General features: G+C 43.2%; 1 protein-coding gene and 1 non-coding gene across 4 annotated transcripts; both read right to left on the reverse strand.

The window, feature by feature from the left end:
- Window positions 1-2,186: 2,186 nt before the first annotated feature.
- Window positions 2,187-16,621, reverse strand: DDX39B (DExD-box helicase 39B). Of its 3 annotated transcripts, none has more exons than XM_032209896.1 (11): window positions 16,515-16,621; window positions 13,872-14,105; window positions 13,655-13,782; window positions 13,411-13,503; window positions 11,774-11,957; window positions 10,504-10,622; window positions 8,500-8,631; window positions 6,816-6,925; window positions 5,315-5,459; window positions 4,884-5,031; window positions 2,187-3,055 (listed from the first exon to the last, which is right to left on the reverse strand). In XM_032209896.1, exons 2-11 carry the CDS (start codon window positions 14,080-14,082, stop codon window positions 3,039-3,041), a joined length of 1,287 nt encoding a protein of 428 aa, XP_032065787.1. In that variant the 5' UTR covers window positions 14,083-14,105; window positions 16,515-16,621; the 3' UTR covers window positions 2,187-3,038. The 3 variants fall into 3 exon arrangements, with proteins under 3 accessions (XP_032065787.1, XP_032065785.1, XP_032065786.1); XM_032209894.1 differs by having other exon boundaries at window positions 4,819-5,031; XM_032209895.1 differs by having other exon boundaries at window positions 4,819-5,031; window positions 16,446-16,545.
- On the reverse strand, window positions 5,156-5,225 carry LOC116505123. The gene has a single exon (XR_004254905.1). It is a non-coding gene; the product is annotated as a small nucleolar RNA SNORD52 (small nucleolar RNA).
- Window positions 16,622-22,709: the final 6,088 nt, after the last annotated feature.

The following is a 22,709-nucleotide window of genomic DNA, read 5'->3' on the forward strand; positions in this document are numbered from 1 at the left end:
ACTATGCTCTGAAAGACCCTATCCCTCACAATGGTTCTCACATGTGGGAAGATCTTTGAGGTTTACAAGTATCTCCAAACGCAAACAGGCAGGTATGGGTAACCTGCTACCAGGCTGAGTATCAGGCTACCAGATCAAACTCCCAAGTCTTTGAAGTATCAGTAGGGATGAGAATCAAGTTACATTACCTTTCCCAAGGCCTGCCTGGAGCTCACCTAGAGTCCCTTAAAGGGGAAAATCCTGAAAAATGAACTGCATCATGGTTAGATTGTGTGTTTAGGGCATGGAAAGAATGTGCAGGTAGTCCTCAACTTACAACAGCTCATTTAGTGACCAGTTACAACGGCACTGAAAAAAGTGACATGACCATTTTTCACTTATGACTTTTGTAGCAGCCCCATGTGATCAATATTCATATGCTTGGCAACTGGTTCACACTTACGACCGTTACAATGTCCCAGGGTCATGGGATCCCTTTTTGTGACCTGACAAGCAAAGTCAATGGTGGAGCCAGATTCACTTAACAACCGGGTTATCAACTATAGTGATTCATTTAATAACTGTGGGAAGAAGGGTGTAAAATGGAGCAAAAGTTTAATGTCTCACTGGACAACAGAAATTTTGGGCTGTTGTGGTCTTAAATCAAGGCCTTAACAGCCATTGAGCTGCTGCACAGGCACAATTCAGGGAGAAGACACACAGCTGTTGCTATCACAGCAGCCAATCTCTTGAGGCCTTTTGCAATCCTGCACTGCCTTTTGTTAATCTTTTACTGTACACAAGATACTTTCGAAGCTCATTTTTGCCCCCAGGTGCAGTCTACAAAACTCCCAAAGCTCTGCATGCTCCCCCTTTTTTTGCAAAAAATGAGGCATGCAGAGGGTTTGGAAAGCCTTTTTAAAAAAATTACCTCTTCAAAATCATGGTGCGTCTTACAGTCTGAAAAATATGGTAGTTCTTTATGTGGCAGACAAGTTTTAATTGAGAGAGAATCAAGAGGCACCTTTATTAGGAAGCCATGTTCTCACCAAACTCTGGAAAGATTGTAGGTGTCAAATAACACATTCCATTAAACTTTCTACAGGGAGTTGATTTACACTGCTTGCTCAGCAAGAGCTCAAAATTACAACCACCTACCTTGAGGCTACTTATGACCCAGTCCTGTTCTCCTCTCATGGTCACGTGACCAGAGTTCAGGCATATGGTCATTTATAATTTTCGTGTCCTGTAGTCACATGATGTTTCACAAATGTTTTATCGAACACTTGCACTTCAAGGTTTTGGCAATAGCCATTGGTTTGCTTAATGTTCATAGCAAGTCATTGGTTTTATTAATGCAAGTGTTCATTTAATAACCATCTTCATTTAACAAACTGGGATGATTTACTTAATGACTGCCGCAAATACAACTGCGGTAAGCAGGCTCCATTAAAGTCACAAATCAAGGACTACTTGTACATGGCCCAGATGAATCCATCAGGCATCAAATCATATAGCTGTTATTAAATAGGTATTCACCATTACAGGGCCAGTTGTAATCACTCAGGCCTTTGTGTACAAGTGACTATCCAAATTTGAACTTGGTCCTCTTACTACTGGCTTTATATCGACTTGAATGAATACTTCACAGCAGAGGTGGTATTCAGCAGGTACAGATTGGTTCTGGAGAACCAGTAGTGGAAGTTTTGAGTATATTCTGAGAACCTGTAAATACCACCTGACTGGCCCCATCCCCTTTATTTTCTGCCTCCTGAGTCCCAGCTGATCTGGAGGAAATGGGGATTTTGCAGTATCCTTCCCCTGCCACACCTACCAAGCCACGCCTACAGAACCAGCTCCAAAGGTATCTGAAGAACATCCAGATTCAGTCAGTTTTGCTCCATATAGCATCAACTCCCAAGTTTCCTTTCTACTATTTATTCAAAAGAGAAGTGATTCTCTCACATTCTCTCACACACAAATGTACTAATGTATGTATATATATATATATGCGTGTGTGCAGGTATATTTTATTTATGTATATAGCACGTGTATCTCTGTTATGTATGACAGTAGATCTGTACTCTCTTGAGAGCACGCAACAGAATTTCATTTTTAAGGTGGGCCAGTGTGCTTACAGTAAACAAAAAGACAGTTATGTTAGGTACAATGGAGCCATAATCCTAAAAAATGAAACACCAGCAAAATGTTTATTCACAAGACTAGTTTAATCAGTCACCCTTAAGAGCTGGGCTCCTTTATTACCAAAAATAATAATAAGAGGGTCTCAAAGGGAGGGAGAGAGAGAAAGAGAGAACAAGCCACAGCTAAAACATGACTAACTTTCACTACTAGTTTCCCGCCAGAAGATACCAGCAGGGATGGAAGTAATGTTAACATGCAGACAAAGTTCAAAGCCATGAGGAATACACAGGGGAGGGGGAAAAAAAATTAAAAACGGATTTTAAAATGGCATGAGAGTGCGTTATAAAAGGAAGCTTGTTTTCTTAAGTTTCTCCCATTCGAGGAAGACACACCATTTAAAACAAAACACAATTTTTGAATGCCACAAATTCACAAGAGCAACCCTCCCATCTCAGCTCCCTCCCCCTTTTCTTTTGTGCTTCCTGTCAGAGCAGTGGGGAAGATGACATGCTGACTGGAGAACAGAGAGGAGCAATGCAACATGTGGAATCCCCCCCCCCCAAAAAACCTTGCTGGTAGGCAGGCAGTGAACATCCAACTGAAAGTCAAGTCTCTTTTTGTATTAAAAGCATCGACAGGAAGGTGCTGCTTTCATCTTGGGTGCCGGTCGAGCAATGAGGCTTCCAACCTCAATGAGCAATGGAGGTTTGCTGTGATCGGCCTTTTTTCCACTACTACACGTAGCTAAGTGACAGAAGCTCTTCTGTCCCTGCCACAGGACTGGGGTGGGTTTGTATTCCAGACAGTCAAGTCACTTCTTTCTCCATCAGGTGAAATTAAATGTGAAGTTTCAGGAAAGTGGCAGAGGTCAGGAATTAAAACCAAGGTCAACATGGAGAGGCGAGCCCCCCCTTTTATCGGGTCTGTTCAACTGAAAAGAGAGAAGGTGTCAGGTAAGGACAGGGCAAGTGAACGCCTCCTGACTAAAATGAAAACGTCATTATAGCGAAACAAATTAAACTCTCACTGAAGAGCAGAAAATCCCTTTTCTATGGTTCACTCGTTTCGCAATGTCGTCCCTTAAGCTACATCTCAACTTCTTTTATATTCACTCAAAACCCAATGCCATTGCTCCCCCAGCTAATAAAAGTGGATAAAAACCATAAAAAGAAGAACTATATTCCTCAGAAATAATAATTTGGTTTTATTTCATTTCTTTATTTATTAAATTTATATGCCACCCATCTATCAAGCAACCCCGGGAGGCATAATATAAAACAGGAGTGTCAAACTCAAGGCCTGTTGTCCGGATCCGGCCAGCGGGATGGTTAGATCCAGACTGCAGGGCTGCTGTGAAAACAGTGAAGGAAGAGCCCCGTGATGCCTCTGCCAGCGAAAACGGAGCTCAGGAAGGCAGCTCCGTTTTCGGTTGCAACGCCCTCCTGGAACCTAAAATTGAGCTCGGGAGGGCTGCCCAAGCCCCTCCCGAGCTTCCGTTTTCGCTAGCAGTGCTCAGGTCGCCACAGGCACCCCCCCAACACAGATGACATTGAGCTGGCTACACCCACCTCGCCCCCTGAGATCAAACACAATCCTGATGCGGCCCTCAATGAAATTGAGTTTGACACCCCTGATATAAAACATTCAAATGATAAAATATAAAGATGGAAATGAACAAAAATCAGCTAAGGAAGAACCAATGCACAAAAAGGGTGTCTTCTTTAAGTCACCATATTAAATCACTAGAATGTAAGTAAGCCTTATAATTTAAACCAAGGTCTGAGGAGACTACAGGTAGACCTTGACATACAATTTTGTTTGGTGATCATTCAAAGTTACAGCAGTACTGAAAAAAGTCACTAATGATCATTTTTTTCTAACTTGTGACCGTTGAAGCATCCCCATGGTCATGTAATCAAAATTAAAGACGCTTGACAACTGACTCATATTTAAGATGGTTGCCGGGTCTCAAGGTATCTGATCAGCTTCTGAGACCTTCTGACCAATAAAGAAAACGGGGAAGCCAGATTCACTCAGCCACCATCTTAATAACTGCCATGATTCATTCAACTGTGATAAGAAAGGTTGTAAAATGAGACAGAATTCACTTAGCAACACAAATTTTGGATTCCATTTTGGTCATAAGTCAAGGACTGTCTGTATACTGAAAGTGGCTCTTCTATACAGACGAAGTGGGGATGTTTACATTGTATGTATTAACATCAACTTTTTATTTTCATCTAGAAAGTATAAAGCTTTACTCTGCAAAATGTTTAGCGAGCAATACTATTATGCCATCAGCAATCGGTTTCACCCCACATCCTCTTTCTGGCATACCTATTTGTGAGGATGCGGTGGGCTGGGCTAAAGCATAGTACCGGTAATCCCCGACTTACAACAGTTCGTTTAGTGACTGTTCAGAGTTACAACAGCATTGAAAAAAGTGACTTATGACTGTTTTTCACACGACCTCAAATTCAAACATTTGGCAAATGGTTCATATTTATGACCGTTGCTGTATTCCAGGGTCCTATGGATTACCTTTTGTGACCTTCTGACAATTAAAGTCAACGGGGAAGCCATATTCCCTTAACAACCAGGTTACCAACTTATCAACTGCAGTGATTCACTTAACAACTAAGGCAAGAAAGGTTGTAACATGGGGCAAAAGCCGCTTAGATAGGTAAAACTCACTTAGTTAACACAAACTTTTGTTGTTGTGATCGTCAGTGGAGGAGAAATCGGTAAAACAGACTCACTGTAGGAGGAGATATCGATTTCGTCAGGCAGTTCGCTGATGTTCACTTCAAAGCGATCCTGCACTTCATTTAGGATCTTAGCATCATTCTCATCAGACACAAAAGTGATTGCCAGGCCCTTTGTGCCAAAGCGGCCAGCACGAGCCACCTAGAATCCAGAAATGAGAGGATAGGAGTGAATTTTTTCCCCACAGGAGCCCCAAGTAGGATTCAAACCCAGCCAAAGGTCAGTACACGACTAAAAAAACAAAGTGCTTTCAACCAAGGGCACTTACTCAGGAGCTTGAAAAGAGACATCAGAAAACAAGTCAGAGACTCTAGTCTGAGCAACTCATCATTGCAACTACACCTTGGACTTTCGTGCTCGTGCTCAATTTGGGCACCCAAACCTAGGAAATTTAGGGGGTTGCTTTTTAGACAGCTCAGCTTACCCGGTGCAAATAAGTGTCCGAATCCTCTGGCATATCGTAGTTGAAAGCGATGTTGACTCGCTCGATATCCATGCCACGGCCAAAGAGATTGGTGGCTACCAAGATACGACGCTGGAAATCCTTGAACTGCTGGTACCGCGACAATCTGCAAGACAGCAAATATATGGTAGTGTTCTTCACTATGGAACTTCACCCATACTTCAGTCAGAGGCATGAAATTATTTATTTTTTATTTTAGTTTTTGAACGCCATGCTGGTCTTTGGCAGACATTCCAAAGCCCACCCTGAAAAGGTGGAATCAGGAGCCCAATTTAAGATTCGCTAGATCTTTTATAAGGTAAATATTATATATAAAGGTAAAGGTTCGCCTCACACATACACGCTAGTCATTCCCTGTTCTATGGGGCAGTGCTCATCTGTTTTAAAGCTAAAGAGCCAGCGCCGTCTGAAGACATTCTCTACAAGTCATGTGTCTGGCATGACTAAACACCGAAGGTGCACAGAATGCTGTTACCTTCCCACCAAAGGTGGTCCCTATTTTTTCTACTTGCATTTTTACATGCTTTCAAACAGCTAAGTTGGCAGAAGCTGGGACAAGTAACGGGAGCTCACTCTGTTACACGGCACTAGGGATTCGAACTGCCGTTCTTTCTGATCAACAAGCTCAGCATCTTACCACTGAGCCACAAAAAACCTATTGGCATCCTAAGCTTCGCCCAACTAAATAATTAAAATAGGGGACTTTTTTGTCCCAAATTGTCCATGGGCTATAAAGTGATATTGATGATCCCTCATCCATGGGTTACACTTTTTGAACCCTTGCTTCATAAGATGTTCAATTCCCATTACTGTGATCTAACCCCCCCCCCCCGATTTTTCTTCTTTCTACACATATTATACACACGCAAAATGTGGGGTGTTTAAAAGTCATTAATTTGAGAATGGAATATCTCAAATCTCTTTTGAAAAGCTTCAATATTTATGAATGTACTGGAGGTGATCTGAAATTTCCCAGATATGGCATTCCAGACAAAACGCTCATCTCAGGAGCAGGTTACTTGTGGAACACATTAATCTGCTTCTGGTTCAGAGAATCTACTTCTGGGAATCATTAAACTTGTTTCCCAAAGCAGAAAATGCAACATTCCAGACTTCTGAAAAAATGTGTTTCAAACCCCTAAAATTCAGGATCCAACACTGCTCATCTTGATGCGCATGTGAAAAGCAACAAATGCTAAAAGCGCACATCTTTTTTGGAACATTTCAAATGAGAAACAGGCTTTTTCTCCCCGGGATACCCATTTCTTTGTCTAGTTACCTTCTCGTACAAATCAACTTTTTTGGCAAGAGAATTTACAAGAGTTTCGGCAGGGGCCATTGCTCAGGGCTTAAAAGCATCATCACTGAAGAAGTCAGAGACTCTAGTCTGAGCAAATTCATCACAGCAAAAGGACCCCGCAGGCAGAGCTGAACCCAGAGCCCCTTCCCGCCACAGCCTCACCTCTCCTCCTGCGGCATGCCCCTATGGATGGCAATGGCTGGAAAGTTCTGCTCCACCAAAAGCTGAGCCAGAGCTATGCAACGCTGCACGGACTTCACAAAGATGACCACCTGGGCAAAGGAAGAGGAAAGTCAACCCTAAGGAACACCAATCAAGCTTCTTTAGGGTTTTTTTTTTTGAAGCCTCCTCAGACAACTCCGGAGTTTGTCAAAAAGTGGCAGGTAGATTTTATTCTTCAGAGCAACGTAAGCAAAACTCCTGTATGACAAGGCTACTTTTTTGCCTAAAATTTAGATACGACAGTTGCAGCAGCAGTAGTAAACTCCTAGTTCAATTAAGATCCTCAAACTGTCTTTAAAAATGAAGATACCCGTGGTTTTCCCCCCAAATAAGGCTGGGTCTTATTTTCTTTTGCGCCCCAAAATAAGCTCTAGGGCTTATTTTCAGGGGGTATCTTGTTCCTCGCCCTCTTCCATGTATGGGAAGCCCATGTCTTCTGCTTCCTCACGGCAGGGCAGGCCATGTGATAAACCAGTGCTGCCGCTGAGGGGTGGGGGACCTGCCTCACGCACTCTGCACCGACTTACCTCACGGCCCCTGCAACCAGGCCATCTGTGCCCCAACATCTGCCTTGCCTCGCAGCCACAGCAGCAACACACCACTTGACCTCCTGCTCCGTTGCGGCCGTGAGCAAGCAGGAGTGGGCCAGTGGCCACATGGGTTCCTGCTGCAATGGCTGTTGGTGCTGCCACCGTGAGGCAGGTGCCAAGGCATGGGTGGCCTAGCTGCAGGAGCCCTGAAGTCAGTATGTGGCACATGAGGCAGTTCCACCACCACACTGCCTCGCCTGATAGCCATGGTACTGTGGGCAACCAGGTGGAATGGGCAGCTGTGTAGACAAGTCTTAAGAAGGGCTTATTTGGGGGGTAGGGCTTATATTAGGCACATGTGTAAAACATGCTGGGGCTTATTTTCCAGATAGGTCTCATTTTCGGGGAAACAGGATACTTAGTTCTTGATCGCAACCAGAGCAGAATTTTCCTTGCCCAGCAGACTGCTGTTAAGTGAATCAAGCTTGTTTTTTGCCATAGTTAAGCAACTGAAGTTGTTAGGAGAATGATGCCATTAAGGCAAACTGGTTCACCTAACTTTGCTTGTTGGAAGCAGGCTGGGAAGGTCCCAAATGGATCGCATGATCTAGGGACTGCAATTGTCATAAACACAGACAGCCCTTGACTTTCAATTAAGCCCAAACTTTCCTAAGTGAAACATTTCTTGAGTGATGTTTGCCTCGTTTTATGATTGTTGTGAAAAGCGGATCACTGCAGATGTTACGTTAGTAACATGGTTGTTAAATGAATCTGGCTCTGGCCAGATTTGCTTGCCAGGTCACAAAAACATGATCATGGGACCCTGCAACTGTCAAGGGTCAGTTGCTAAATTTTGATCAATGAACTGTTGTCAAGGACCTGTAAAATGCTGATTACTGGTGAGTTTTGATCATGTGACCATGATTGTAAGCAAGGACCACTTGTCACCTTTCATTATAGCTTCAAATGCTTGCTAAATAAGCGGGTTATTAGTCGACGGCCACCTGTACTGGGTCTAGTCAGCTGTGGGCCCTCCCGCATCCACCCTTCCCCCACACCAGCCCCCAAGACAGGCTCTTATTTCCAGAAAGCACCTGGTTGAACTCCAGCACATCAAGCAGGTCAAACAGCTTGCGGTTCTTCTCGTTGTCTTTCAGTTTGACATAGTACTGCTGCAGACCATGCAGCGTCAGCTTGGTCTCGTCATCCACGAAGATCTCCATAGGCTGAGAAGCAAATCCAGGGCCAGTTAGACCAAGGTTAAGACTGACCTGGGCTTGGCGGGGACAGGGGGAGGACAGGCAGCACAGATGTGCACGGGAGCAACTTTCTCTACCACAAGGGCCCTGTTCCTTAGAACAGGCCCAGAAAACAAAGGCTGGCTAACTCCTTCCAACAATTAACATTCAAAAAAAAAAAAAGAAGAAAAAAGTCCCGCATGCGTCTTAAGCAGTGTACACTGGGAAGCAGCGGTCTCCCTTCTCAGCCAAGGGTTTATCCTGCAAAACGTTCTGTGAATGAAAGCTAACGTCACCTTTTTAAAATATATCTCTGTTACAAGACATTAATATTGTTGTCTTAAAAGAATTTTTGAGTCACATCTGGACTCTGTATGGTCTTCAAATAATCCCTTTTCCAAATAGGGATTCAAAGCTTCAATAACCCCCTTTTCACTGCCTGAAATTAAAAAAAAACAACCACATGGAGAACACCTACTTATAGGGGGAAAAAAAGGTTTACTGAAATACTCCAGCTACCTTAACTGCCACCTGTCACTTCTCCAAGACATTTAACTATGCAGAGGGTTGCATCTTAGCCTGCTTGGCCTAAAGGGATAAGAAAGATCTGGACAACAAAGAAAAGGAGCTGCCATTCCTTTCCTTCCTTCTAAGAGAAGACATCCTTTTTGATCTGCTCCTATCAGACCAGTAAATCGCCTGATTTTGAACTCAAAAGGCCCCTGGCCAACTGATTCCAGGTTTAATTAAGGCACCCTAAAAGCAGGAGTGGGGAACGCTGGCCCTTTTATGACTTCCTGACTTCAACTCCCAGAATTCCCGAGCCAGCATGAATTCTGGGAGTCGAAGTCCGCAAGTCATAAAAGGGGCCAGAGTTCCCCACCCCTTCACTAAAGAGTTAACTTTTCTGCCTCATGATTTTAGGGACTCCTCTAGGGGAAATGCCCAGATTATTGCCCTCCCTACTGCGAAGGCTCTGAAATAAATCCCTTTCCCACATGGCACAGGGGGAGGAAGGAGAAAAGAGGGTTACAGAAAATAACGCTTTTTTGCCCGTTCCAAAAAAAGGATAAAACTTCTCCTCCGGGTCACCAGGCGTCCGCTCCACTGGGCTGCCTCCGATTGTTCGGATCCCTCGGGGAGTCTTTTCGCCGCAGGTCTCCAGAATGCGTGGGCAGGGAGGGGCGGGGCAAGGAAGGGCGGGATCAGGAACACACAGGCCGCGGTTGTGTCTTGTGCGTAATGTGTGTATCAGGTTAACGCAGGGCAACGAGGGGGCAGGGTGGGGGTGGTGGAGGAAAAAAAAAGGCTACCACTTGCCTGGGTGTGTGTGGGCCAGGATCTTCTGAACGTGGGTGCGTGTGTGGGCCAGGATCTTCTGTGCACGGTGCTGACACAAGCAGGCAAATTCCACGCAGAGGAGGGAACTGGGGCAGCAAGGGAGTGCTGCCCATGTTGCGCCGCTTGCCAGGTGGGAAAGCATAAAGAGGATCCCTTCTGGGGCGGATCCGCCCTGAGTACAATGTAGATGATCTCTAAGCTAAGTGTGCCAGAAGGGCAAAATCAAGATCATAGCTGAAGTGCTGCTCTGACCCTATTGGGAAAGGTGCTGTCGCTCGTGTGTGCAAAGGAGGCTCTTAGCGTCACCCGAATGATCTTCCGGAAAGTTATATGTGTCTCCTACAGATGCCTTAGCAGAACTGGCTAGGTGAGGGGCAGCAAGGGTGCAGCCCAATGAGCTGTAAAGAGTGGTAGTGTTCTCCGCGCCGGCCCCCTTCTCCTTCCCTGGATGGGGAGAGGGAGGGAGAGAGGTAGGCTGACCGGCCAGGTGGGTAAAGAAGGTAGAAGGGTTTTAATTACGTCTTGCATGAATTTGCGGCACACGGGGCGGATTTCCTTGCCGAGAGTAGCACTGAACATCATGACCTGCTTTTCATGCAGGGTCATGCGGAAGATCTCCTGGACATCTCGACGCATATCTGGGAGGAAAGAAGGGCCAACAGGTTAACAATAGCTACTTGGGTTAAACCTACACAAACATATCTCAAAGCCTTGAAAAAACAGTGTTTAGAATGCAGGCTAAGTCTGCCCAACGCCTGTAGTTCGATCCTGACCGGCTCAAGGTTGACTCAGCCTTCCATCCTTCCGAGGTGAGTAAAATGAGGACCCAGATTGTTGGGGGCAATAGGCTGACTTTGTAAAACCGCTTAGAAGGGGCTGTGAAGTGGTATGTAAGTCTAATTGCTATTGCAAACCCTGGTGCTGTGGTGGTTAGAATGCAGTATTGCAGGCTAATTCTGCCCACTGCCAGCAGTTTGATCCTGACCAGCTCAAGGTTGATTCAGCTTTTTATCCTTCTGAGGTAGAGGACTCAAGATTGTTGGGGCAACAGACCCACAATAGTCAACTGCTCAGAGTGAAAGCACTTTGGAGCAGTATATACCATATTTTTCGGAGTATAAGAAGCACCCTTTCCACTCAAAAAGAGGGTGAAAATCTGGGTGCGTCTTATACACTGAATACATTTTTGGCTTTCCGAAACCATGCCCCTTTGCAAAAATGGCCGTGCAGTCTTTAGAAAGTTTCCAGAGTGCTCCTGGAGGCTGGGGAGGGCAGAAATTACTGAATAACGGGCCATTTTTTGCTCCCGCCAGCCCCCAGGAGCACTCTACAATCCTCCTAAAGGCTATGCATGCCCATTTTTTGGCAAAAAAATGGACCATTTTGGGGAGATCTGCAGAGTGCAAAAACATTTTTTTTATTTGCCTCTTCAAAATCTTATCTTATACTCCAGTGTGTCTTATACTCCAAAAAATACGGTAAGCCAAAGTGCTATTGCTATTATTAATGGATATATCTATGTTGTTGCTATAAAGCACTATGGAGCGATATATGAATCTAAATGCTATTGCTCTTAAAATATATATTTTTTAAATTTTATCTTCTCTACAGATTATATTGAGTTACACAAAGTCATAAAATACCCATAATAAGGTAACAAAGGTCTAAGAAGAAGGGAGAAACTTCCTATTCTTCCTTGCCTTCATAGAACTACAAAGGGCACAACGTAGATTTCCGAGTGCTGTAAAGCTGACTTTTCTTTCTATTCCACAATACCCTTAACACTCACCAAGCTGCTCAAGCATTTTGTCACATTCGTCCAGGATGAAATGCTTGATATGTTTGAGGTTAAGGCTCTTGTTGCGGGCCAAAGCCAGGATGCGGCCCGGGGTCCCCACCACAATGTGGGGGCAGTTCTTCTTCAGAACCTCTTCATCCTTCTTGATGGACAGGCCCCCAAAGAACACTGCTACCTATGGGAGGGAAGAATGAAAGAATATTGTCTTCGGCTTAATCAACCACCTGAGTTTTCAGGGGTGGCAACTAGCAGAATATTGTGCTAAATCTGACACAGCCCAAGACAATTTTTGAATCCTTTCCTATTTTTATATGTTTGCTCCAGGCCAAGAAAGAGATGTTAAGTCTTTCTCCAGTGCCTAGAGCAGTGGTTCTCAACCTTTTCTTTACCATGGACTCCTTTTAAATGCATTGTGCGGCCACGGACAGCTAAGACTTAACTCAAATTTAAATCATTACATTTCTTCAAACCTTTGTTGACCCCCTGCGACGTTGAAACCCCCCCCCCCAGGTCCATGGACCACAGGTTGAGAACCACTGGCCTAGATGACAGATGAGATGGAACAGACAAGAAGATGGATCATAGCAAGATTGAGATGCTGTTTTGTTTAGAATCCATCAGCTTCCAGAATGCTTCTTTACCTCTTGACAAGCTAATACTACCACTAGAATAGCAGGTTAACAACTTGGATTGTTTAGGACTCATGTCCTCTGGTGGAACAGTAAATGGTAGTTATGCTATCCCAGGGGTTCCAAACCGGGGGTGCTAGGACCTGCTGGGGGTGCTAGGTGTTATTCTAGGGGGTGTAGAAACTTGGGTTTAGAAGTTTCAAAATCATAGTGTATATGCATAATTATATGCATTTTTTTTTACTTTTGTAAGGGGTGTGGGACTATATCAGAAGCATTCTAGGGGTGCGGGTTATAGAAAAGGTTGGGAAACCCTTCTGCTATCCAATGCAGCCTTCTCTAGACTGGGTGACTATGGTATCAGTAATGTGTCCTTAACTTGAACTTGGATACTGCAATCTATTTTGCTGAGGGCTGCTCTCAAAGTCAATTCAGAAGCTACAATCGTTGAGTACAGCTGCTCCCTTGCTGTAGTCAACATAGTACAGAACAACAACACTGGTTTTGCAGGACCAAGCTTCAGGCACTAACACCCGTTAAGTTCTTTCTATGGTTCATATCTTTTTTAAAAAATTATCAAACTTCTATGCCACCCATCTCACCAAGGCAACTGCTACCTTCTAACCCAGGTACATTCTGTCTTCCCACTCAACAATGGCAGCTAGAAGCGGCTCAAAATCTCTAGCCTGTGAGAAATTAAAGGGGAAGATGCTCCTTTTTAGGAGCAGCCCAATGTTAATCCTCCCTCCTGAGGTTAGAATGGCTCTTTCCCTGTAATATTTTTGGAAAGAAGTTAAGGTCACATCACTATATGTGGTTTTTTTTTATTTAATGAGCATAATAATAATAATAATTCATGTCATATGGCATTTGTGAGCTGCCTAGGCTCACAAGTTGGCATATGCAAAGAAATAATTATCTGGATTTGTTCACTCCCATGATGGTAAATAAGAGCAAAATCTTGACAATTCAGAATAGGAACAACTTCCTGTCTCTTACCTTGACACTGGGCATGTACTTGGAGAACCGTTCGTATTCTTTACTAATCTGGAAGGCCAGTTCACGCGTGTGACACATCACCAGTACAGAAACCTGTGAAAGAGGGCAAAAATAATTTGTAATTTCTCCTATTACCTGTGATTATTCTTAGCCCACCTGTGTGATCAAGCTTCAAACATCTGTGCCCCTCTAGCATCTGCGTGTATGTGTGTGGGGGGGAGGTGTCTATATTTCATTGACATACCTGTCCTGTTATTGGTTCCAACTGTTGAAGTGTAGCGAGAACAAAGACAGCAGTCTTGCCCATGCCAGACTTGGCCTGGCACAGGACATCCATGCCCAAGATTGCCTGTGGGATGCACTCGTGTTGCACTGCATTGAGAATAAGGACAGAATTAATACCTGGTGCCACTGAGATCGCAGAAGCCTACATTCTCCACAGAACAAGTCACTCAACTCACCTTCTGAAGGGTGCTCAAAGCCACAATCAACAATGGCACGCAAGAGTTCTGGTTTTAATAGGAAATCACGGAAGCCAGAACTGTGGATGGAGACATAGGATCCCTTGACGTCTTTCTTAGATGGGACATCTACCCCTTCTCCAGCTGCTTGGGTTTCCACCTCATCATCTTCATAATCCAGCAGCTCATTGTCAACATCATTCTCGGTCATGGTGATGCCTCCCTCTCTAAAAACTGGGATAAAGGCTTAAATGAGCCAAAGTGTTTTAGAAAGGAAATTCCCAACATTATCAATATACTGCAGAGCACCAATAAAAAAAGCATTACAAGCCACAGTGATCTCTAACCCTTTCAAGAGAGCAGTCATGTTGAAGCACCATCCTATGAGGCATCTGCAAACTAAGACTTCTACATTCATAACTTAGCCCAAGGCCCTTTCTATTGCATGGCAGTATAACTCTACTCCAAGTTATTATGGCACAAGATTTAAGTTCATTTCACAAGGATTAGGGGCACATTTGGGGTTTCGAGAGCAAGTGATAAGCAAACTCACACAATGGCTGTTACAAAAGACTTGCCTATTCACAAAATGGCTACCACATTAAACCATTCTACCACAAAAATAAATTTAACCAAGATATACTCCCATTGCATAGAGCTTTGTTAACTTGTTCCTGCAAATAAATAATTTCAGCAATTGATGCCATCTTCATATTCCCAGAATCTCTTAAAAAGCCAGGTGAAATACAAAGGAAAGTATCTGAGGTCACCTCAGGAATATATTATCTTTGGTTGCAGGAAGCTATATCGTGGCTTACCATTACGTGCAAACATTTTTGCAAACAAGGATTCAACTGTTACTTGATTTTGCTATTAATAATTTTTTTAAAAAAAATGAATTCTGGTTTATCCGTTGAGTACTTGTAAGCTGGAAACCTAGATCTGGTCTGCAAAAATCCAGACAGCCACCAAAGGGAAGTGAGATCCAGTTTAATTTTACTGCCATCCAATAACTACCTGATTTTGCACATAAGATCTGATTAGTCACAATGGAATCAATATGCCGCAGACTATCAATCATCCATTGTTATTATACCAAATAACTGTGCTGGCATAAGTACTACTATTGTACACAGATTTACAACCATTCATTCAGTGATAGTCCAAAGTTACAATGGCACCGAAAAAAATAACTTATAATCTGTCCTCACACTTTTGACTGCCACGGTATCCCAGTGTCACATGATCAAAATCTGGGCACTTGGCAAACAGCATGTATTTAAGATGATTGTAGCTTCCCAGGGTTATGTGATCACCAACTGCTATCTTTCAGCTGGCTTCCAACAACCTAAATCACAGGGGGAAGCCACTTAATAACAGGATTAATTTAACTGCAGTTATTTGCTTAACACCAACCATGGCAAAAAGATTGTAAACCTGGGCATAACTCACTTAACATCCAACTCACTCAATAATCACCTTGCTCAGCAATGGAAATTCTGGTCTTAATTATAGTTGTAAGTCAAGGACTGCCTATATGTTCCTTTTGTAGGAAATATCAAAGTGTTGTAATACATATGAAAGTGTAAACGCTATGCAAATAGGATTTAAGTAACAATCTTTGTCTTAAGACAGGGATAACCAATAAGCAACCTTTGCAAGTCTAAGTACTCCTGAAGTCCTAATATTTGCAAAAAGCATGACAAAGATGTTGGAAGTACTGTACTGCAACAGTTCAGCTGCATGGGGCGCACCTCAGCTTCCATGTTTCCGTGAAACAGGCAGATTCAAGAACAATCTGCAAATCCCCCCTCCCTTAAATCTCACTCTGAAATCAGCTATCAAAGCAAGGTCAGTAGGGAAAACCATCTCCTGTCTTTTCTGACCACTTCCTGGAGCCAAGAAGAAATCCTGCAGGGAGTTTAACCTTTAAACTAATGAATTAAGCTCCTTACATCCATTTAACCCTGGACCGCACACTTGATCTATATGAATGCATGAGGATGTTTCCGTTCTTTAAGAGAAGATGCAGCTATTTAATCCCAACGATAAACAGGAAGCAACTGCAGGATGCTCAGGCTAGCAACAATTCTTAATTACTACAGTAAAAATATGTAATCATGTATTGCAAAGTCAGTTTTTTTGGGGGAGGCTCTAGAAATCATTGCATTCGCCTCGTTAGACAATACTTCAGATTTTTCTTCCTTTACAGATAAAGGGCCCATTTTTAAAAAAATGGAGGGGGAAGGCGTTACAAAAACTGCCGTAGTGTGTGTCTATAAGATTAGTTTGTCGACTAGTTTTTTTCTGGAGTGGAGCACAAGAGATATCTCGATCTAACGAACCAGGCCTAAAAGACGAGAGTAATAGCGGGTGGCCGATGTTTCTCGATTACGATCGGCCCAAGAAATGCACCCAACGCGCAAAAAAAGGCGCCATCTTTAATTTCAGGCTTTTACTACAATGACAGGGTCTACGGCGCACGCTCCCAATTGTAAAATTTGGGCTCGGGGATGAAGAAATGACCATCCAAAAAAGAAGAATCGGAAAGGCAAATGCCCGAAGGAACCTTACCTGCCTCGATATACGACGGATGGCTAACCGCAGCGCCTATAAACGGGCGATTATCAAAGAGCAGCTTACCTTACACGGAGGGGAGGAGCTCGACGAGTTAATACCGAGACGCGATCACAGCGGAAAGAAAGCCACTTCCGTTAGGTGATGGGCGTAACCGGAAGCGACTGGAGGGACCTGCGGTGAGGACCCCGCGCGGTTCTTGGGGTGTTTTTTTTTTGGCGCCTTTTGTCTAACTGAGTGCCCGATAAAAAATAAACTTTAAAAAGACGATTACATCTATCATACTTTAAAATAATAATTTGTAAATGATGCTATTATTCGTGAGTTTTCGTTCGATCCTATTTTAATACAGGATTCTTGGGATGGATTTTTGAAGGCGTCCTCCCAATGGGAGTAAACTGGTGCTGGCTCACAATTGGTCAGTAAAACCATGTGGTTCACTTTTAAATCATTGTATTTATATCATGTGAAAAAGTTTGTCCTCTACCAGTAGCTGGTTCTCAGAAAAAGAATTACGTAATTCTTGTGCAACATTATTATGGCCAATAACTCAACGGCGGTGGTTCTGCAGAAAGCACCAGTTAAATTTCTACCCTAATCTTATAATATTTTTTTTTTAAAAAAACAGAATTGGAAGAGGTCTTGTAGGTCATCTAGTCCAACCCCCTAATCAAGCGGGTGACCCTATAGGATTTCTGACAAGTAGCTGTCGAGTCAATCAGAATAGAGATGCTTAAATTTCTTGCTAAAATCTAAAATATTTGGCTCAATCTATGGATTGATTGTTTATTCTACTTCATCCCTTTGTATTTCCAATAGCAGCTTGTTCAAGGTACAAGAACTTGGGAACTAAAGCAAAATATAAAGATTTATAATAGTTACCGGTATCTATGGAGAGTCTCTGTCATCCAGGTTGTGGCTGTCCCAAAAATGCTTTTTTCAAAAGGAAACTGGACTTTTCTTCATTTTTTCCTTGAAGGCCTTTCGCTTCTCATCCAGAAAGCTTCTTCAGTTTCCTCCCCCTCCCCCCCCATTAAGAACTGAAGAAGCTTCTTGGATGAGAAGCAAAATATCTTCAAGGGAAAAAAAACAAGTGTCTGAATGCCTTTTGAAAAAGCACCCTTGGGATTTCTATCAGTGCCTATTGGCATTTTATTTCCATTCTCACTGGCTGTGACTTTGGAGTACAGCAATCCGGCATGATGCTGAACCTCTGCCCCAAACAATAAATCGTAGAGTTATTAATCCAATCTTCCTCGAGACTCAAATAACTAGACTCAAATTATCTCTACTATGGACACGTTACCATACTGGTAATTTTCTTATCATTTTCTGTTAATAGGGACAGCTACTTAGCTACAAACACATGTTTGGAAATTATATATGTGATATCAGAGAGCTGGTATTTGTATAATATATTCCATACTTAACTACCTTACCTCCCTCTCTCCCTCTCTCTCTCCCTCCCCCTCTCTCTCTCTCTTTCCATTAAAAATTAATTTATCTTCTTTATGTGGTCCTTTGACAACTCAAGGACTCCTAGATGTAGACTTGCATGATAACTTGTATTGAGATGTGGTCATAAAAACAGTGTGCATGCTAGCTGCAAATTATGGGTAGTCTTACACATCCAGAGAGCTGACAGCCCTTCAAGAATCAGGGTAGGAAACCAACACAGAAGAATACTAGAACTATACTTTGTGAAGTTAGACTATAGTAATTGTGTGCTGCAGCTGGTCTGTATCTTCTTGCAAGAGCAGATGGTCACAATTTTGGGAATTTTGCAAGCTGGAAGAAAGCAGAGCTGAGTGACAATCCTTAATATGCCAATCGGCTGTTCCATTAGCTAGCAGCATGGCGCCATGGTGGCACTGAAGTTGGCAGAGCCGGTTTTTAAACATTTATCAGCACATCTCTGGGCTACAGTAACAAAATCCTGTATGCCCAATTGCATATTTATTCCCCTCCTTACAATCCAAAGAATCAGGAAGGATCCAACCTAATATTTTCTTCTTCTGGGCTCTAAATTGTGTTTTTCTAATGATTTCTGAACAGGTTCATCAAGTTCATTTCACCAGAGAGCACTGAGTTGAGGGAAGTTTTGTTTAAATTAACCAGCTGTTATCTACCTTTTCCCATTAATTTGCAGGTGTGTATTTAATCTCATCTGTTAGCAACAAAATATATTTCTTCCCACATGTTGTTTTCTTTATGTCCTTCCTTCTGCCTGAAGACACAATCCCAATATAGCCTACAAACTCTTCTTGAATTCAGCTCACAATTCAGCTGCAAATACACAAAATGCATATCTTGCAGGAATTGGGTATGTCTAATTGTAGGAAGTCAAAAGCCCACCCCTCTGAAAACTGAAATATCCTGCAAAATAATAAGAAGGCAGAATATTATGTTTCCCTGAATGTGAAAAGGGAGAAACATGTTTGCAGCTTCCTGCACCTCCCCGCTATCAATGAGCTATTAAAGCCTGAGCTAGTCTACTTTACATAACAAAGGTGGGATTAGCCTCCTATGGAAACTCATCACATGACATCTGGGAACTCAACCAAGCTTGGGACTCAAAAGGCACAAAACCTATAGAGTTAGCTAAGACCCCCCACCCCCACCCCTGGGAGTCTGACAACCAATCAGAATACATTTTTTACACAGGAACAGGAGACAGGTGGGGCCGAACAGAGAGTATAAAACGCCCAGGAACTCTCAGCAAGTTCTTCTTTCTCCTTTCTTCTTCACCCGACATCTGGAAGCATGTGATCCCCCTTTTCTGTTCAGGAACTCAAGCCATGCGGTCCTGTCCACCATTAAAACCATCTTTCCAAGCAGCCTCCATGTTTCCAGTGTCTTTTTCCCCACTTGGAACTGAACCCAGGAGGACATTTCTTCCAACATAATGAAAAAAAAGGACTGGAAGTAACATGATAGCTTTATTCCAATATCTGAGGAGCTGCCACAAAGAAGTGGGGGTGGCAACCTATTCTCCTAAGCACCTGAGGGCAGGACAAGAAGCAATGGATGGAAACTAACCAGGGAGAGAAGCAACCTAGAACTAAGGAGAAATTTCCTGACAGTGAGAACAATTAATCAGTGGAAGAACTTTTCTCCGGAAGTTGTGAATGCTCCAACACTGGAAGTTTTTAAGAAGAGATTGGACAGTCATTCATCTGAAATAGTATAGGGTTTCTTGCTTGAGCAGGGGGTTGGACTTGAAGACCTCCAGGGTCCCTTCCAACTTTGTTATTCTGTTATTCTTCCATCACAGTTGCCTTTCCCTCCTCCTCCTTTGTTCTGTCTGAAGGATTCCTACCAGGCTGGATCATTTTAAAACAGATTCTAATTGGGGGTATTAAAAAAAAAAAACCTGCCTTGTTGTAACATCTGGATTGTTTTTTTTCCTCTGTTTGGCTATATTAATCCTTTTTTCTTTTTCTTTTTGCAGTTGGTTTATGTGTAGGTATTTAAAAGCTTTTCAATTGCCTAAGATGTCTGTGGCGGAATTCCCTAATCCGGTGACCCAAATTGCATTGCCCAGAGAATATCTAATATTGTTGAGATATTTAAATTTAATAGCTGGAGCAAAGGGGGGTTTGTGCAGTGAGTCGAAACACACAGTTGTGTTTGATCGGTGGGAAAAGGGGTGGCTCCTGTGTGAGGCAAACTGCATTGTAATTGGTTTCTGTGGACGGGGAGATATTCCCGTTTTTCTCGCCCTTTTCTTTTGATTGCCTTTTATGCTCTATGGTCGCAACTATCATGTCTGCTGTACATATTGATGGAAAATAGCCATAGCACTTAAGACTTATATACCGCTTCACAGTGCTTTACGGCCCTCTCTAAGCGGCTTAAAACATATTTATTTGTATAAAACCACCTGTTTATGTCAGCGTCTCTGACTTCGCATTTGCCGCGCAACTCCATGACGTATACTAGTAGGAAACAATGAGAGATGAATTGCAAAAATGTTTGGATGATGCCAGATTAGGAAAGAGAAATCTTGTACTGTTGGAAGGAGCAGCCAGTTAGCAATAGCAATAGCAGTTAGACTTATATACTGCTTCATAGGGCTTTCAGCCCTCTCTAAGCGGTTTACAGAGTCAGCATATCGCCCCCACAGTCTGGGTCCTCATTTTACCCACCTCTGAAGGATGGAAGGCTGAGTCAACCTTGAGCCGGTGAGATTAGAACCGCTGAACTGCAGATAACAGTCAGCTGAAGTGGCCTGCAGTACTGCACCCTAACCACTGCGCCACATCGGCTCTTTTTAAGAGTTCACATGGTTTGAACCAGTGATGGTAAACCTTTTTTGGCTGCCGTGCCAAAAGCGTGGGAAGCACAAGGGGGTTGCTATGCGTGTGCGCGCATCAGCAACAAACACCCCTACCCCGCTTTTGCTGCGGTTTTTTCACCTTCCCCAGGCTCCAGAGGCTTTCTGGGGCTCAAAAACCTGCCCTACGAGCAAACCGGAAGTGACTTCCAGTTTGTCCATAGGGCCAATTTTCAACTTCCGGAGCCTTCAGGGGGCTTCAGGAGGCTTTCCTGAAGGCTCCGGAGGGCAAAAAACGATCCTATGAGCAAACCAGAAATGTGTTCCTGAATTTCCGGTTTGCCCGTAGGGCCGGTTTTTCGCACTTTGCAAGCTTCAGGGAAGCCTCCGGAGGGCAAAAAACGCCCTCAAAAGAAGGCCGAAGTCAGCATGCGCGCTGGCCCGCTGACAGGGCATCGCCTCGCGTGCCCTGACAAATGGCTCCGCATGCCACCTGTGCCATAGATTCACCATCACAAGTTTAAACCAACAACGACAGGTTGTTCTCGACTTTCAACAGTCCGTTTAGTGACCAAAGTTATAGTGGCACAGAAAAAAGTGACTTCTGAACATTTTTTACACTTACGACCGTTTGCAGCATCCCCACGGTCACATGATTTACGTTCGGATGCTTGACAGCTGACTCACGCTCATGACGGTTTGCAGTGTCCCAGGGTTACGTGACTCCCTTTTGCGAACTTCTGACGAGCAAAATCCAAGGGGGAAACCGGATTCACTTAACAACCGTGCTACTAATTTAACCATTGCAGTGATTCGCTTAACAAATATTGCAAGAAGAGTTGTAAAATGGGGCAAAACTCAATTAACAAATTTCTCGCTTAACGACATAAATTTTGGGCTCCACTGTGGTCGTAAGTTAAAAACTATATTTGTACCCGCAGAACTGTCAAAGAAAAACAAAACACTACATTTCCCCCCGTCGTTTTACTGCCTGCCACTTTTATTGAAGTGTTCAATTGCGGATAAACATGATTGATCATAGGAGGGAAACAAATTAAGCAGGGTACAGCAGAGTAGAAATAGAACCTCTCAGTGTCAGCACACAAATGCACGTAGCAAGTAACACAAGGGTAATCTTGCAACCTTCACATTTCCGGATATATCTTTCCGTGCCATAGGATTGTGCAATACAGAAGGAAAGATCCAGCACTGGGTTTGTGAAAGGAAGTGGATCTGTTTTATAGGGATCAGCTATTTGGATTTTACAGCCCCTTTAAAAATGAAAACTAAGCCAAAAAACCAAAAATCAAAACAACTACAGGTAGTCCTCAACTTACGTCCAGTTGCTTAACGACTGTTCAAAATTCCAACGGACCCTGAAAAAGTGACAATCCAGATTCAAAGTTCACATACACACAGCTGTAGCCACATGATTGCATTTTGGATGCTTCACAACTGGCTTGCTTATAGCTCATTGCAGTGTGCTTGTGGGTGCTTAAGCACGAGTTATGGTTTTTTTTGTGTTGGAAACCGGCATTTACTTCCAGTTTACTTCCAGAAAAAAAATGGAGATAACAAATATTGGGTTTACTTTATGACCATGGCATTTGCATAATGACCGCCACAAAAAAAAAAAAAATCAGAAGCGGTCACATAATGACTTACTTAATGACCCATCACAGTTACATAACCATAATTGCAGGCTCGAATATGGTTGTAAATTGAGGACTACCTGTAATCCTGGGGAATAGAGAATAATCTATAGATGTACTTTGAAAACTGGTGTGTGTCTTTCTATGTATGCGTGCGGTCAGTGTCCAGTAACGAATAGAAAGTTGATTGCTTGCTTTTGCATCTTTTGGGCATGATTGATTACTCTGACTATCAGATGCAATTCACAGCCTTGATCCAAGATACAATAAGAGAAGGAGAAAGGATGAATGAGAAGCATCAGGGAGAACAGGCTGTTTGTGAGACCTGTAGGA

This window comes from Thamnophis elegans, chromosome 2, assembly GCF_009769535.1.
Source record: "Thamnophis elegans isolate rThaEle1 chromosome 2, rThaEle1.pri, whole genome shotgun sequence".
In the NCBI taxonomy this organism is placed as follows: domain Eukaryota; kingdom Metazoa; phylum Chordata; class Lepidosauria; order Squamata; family Colubridae; genus Thamnophis; species Thamnophis elegans.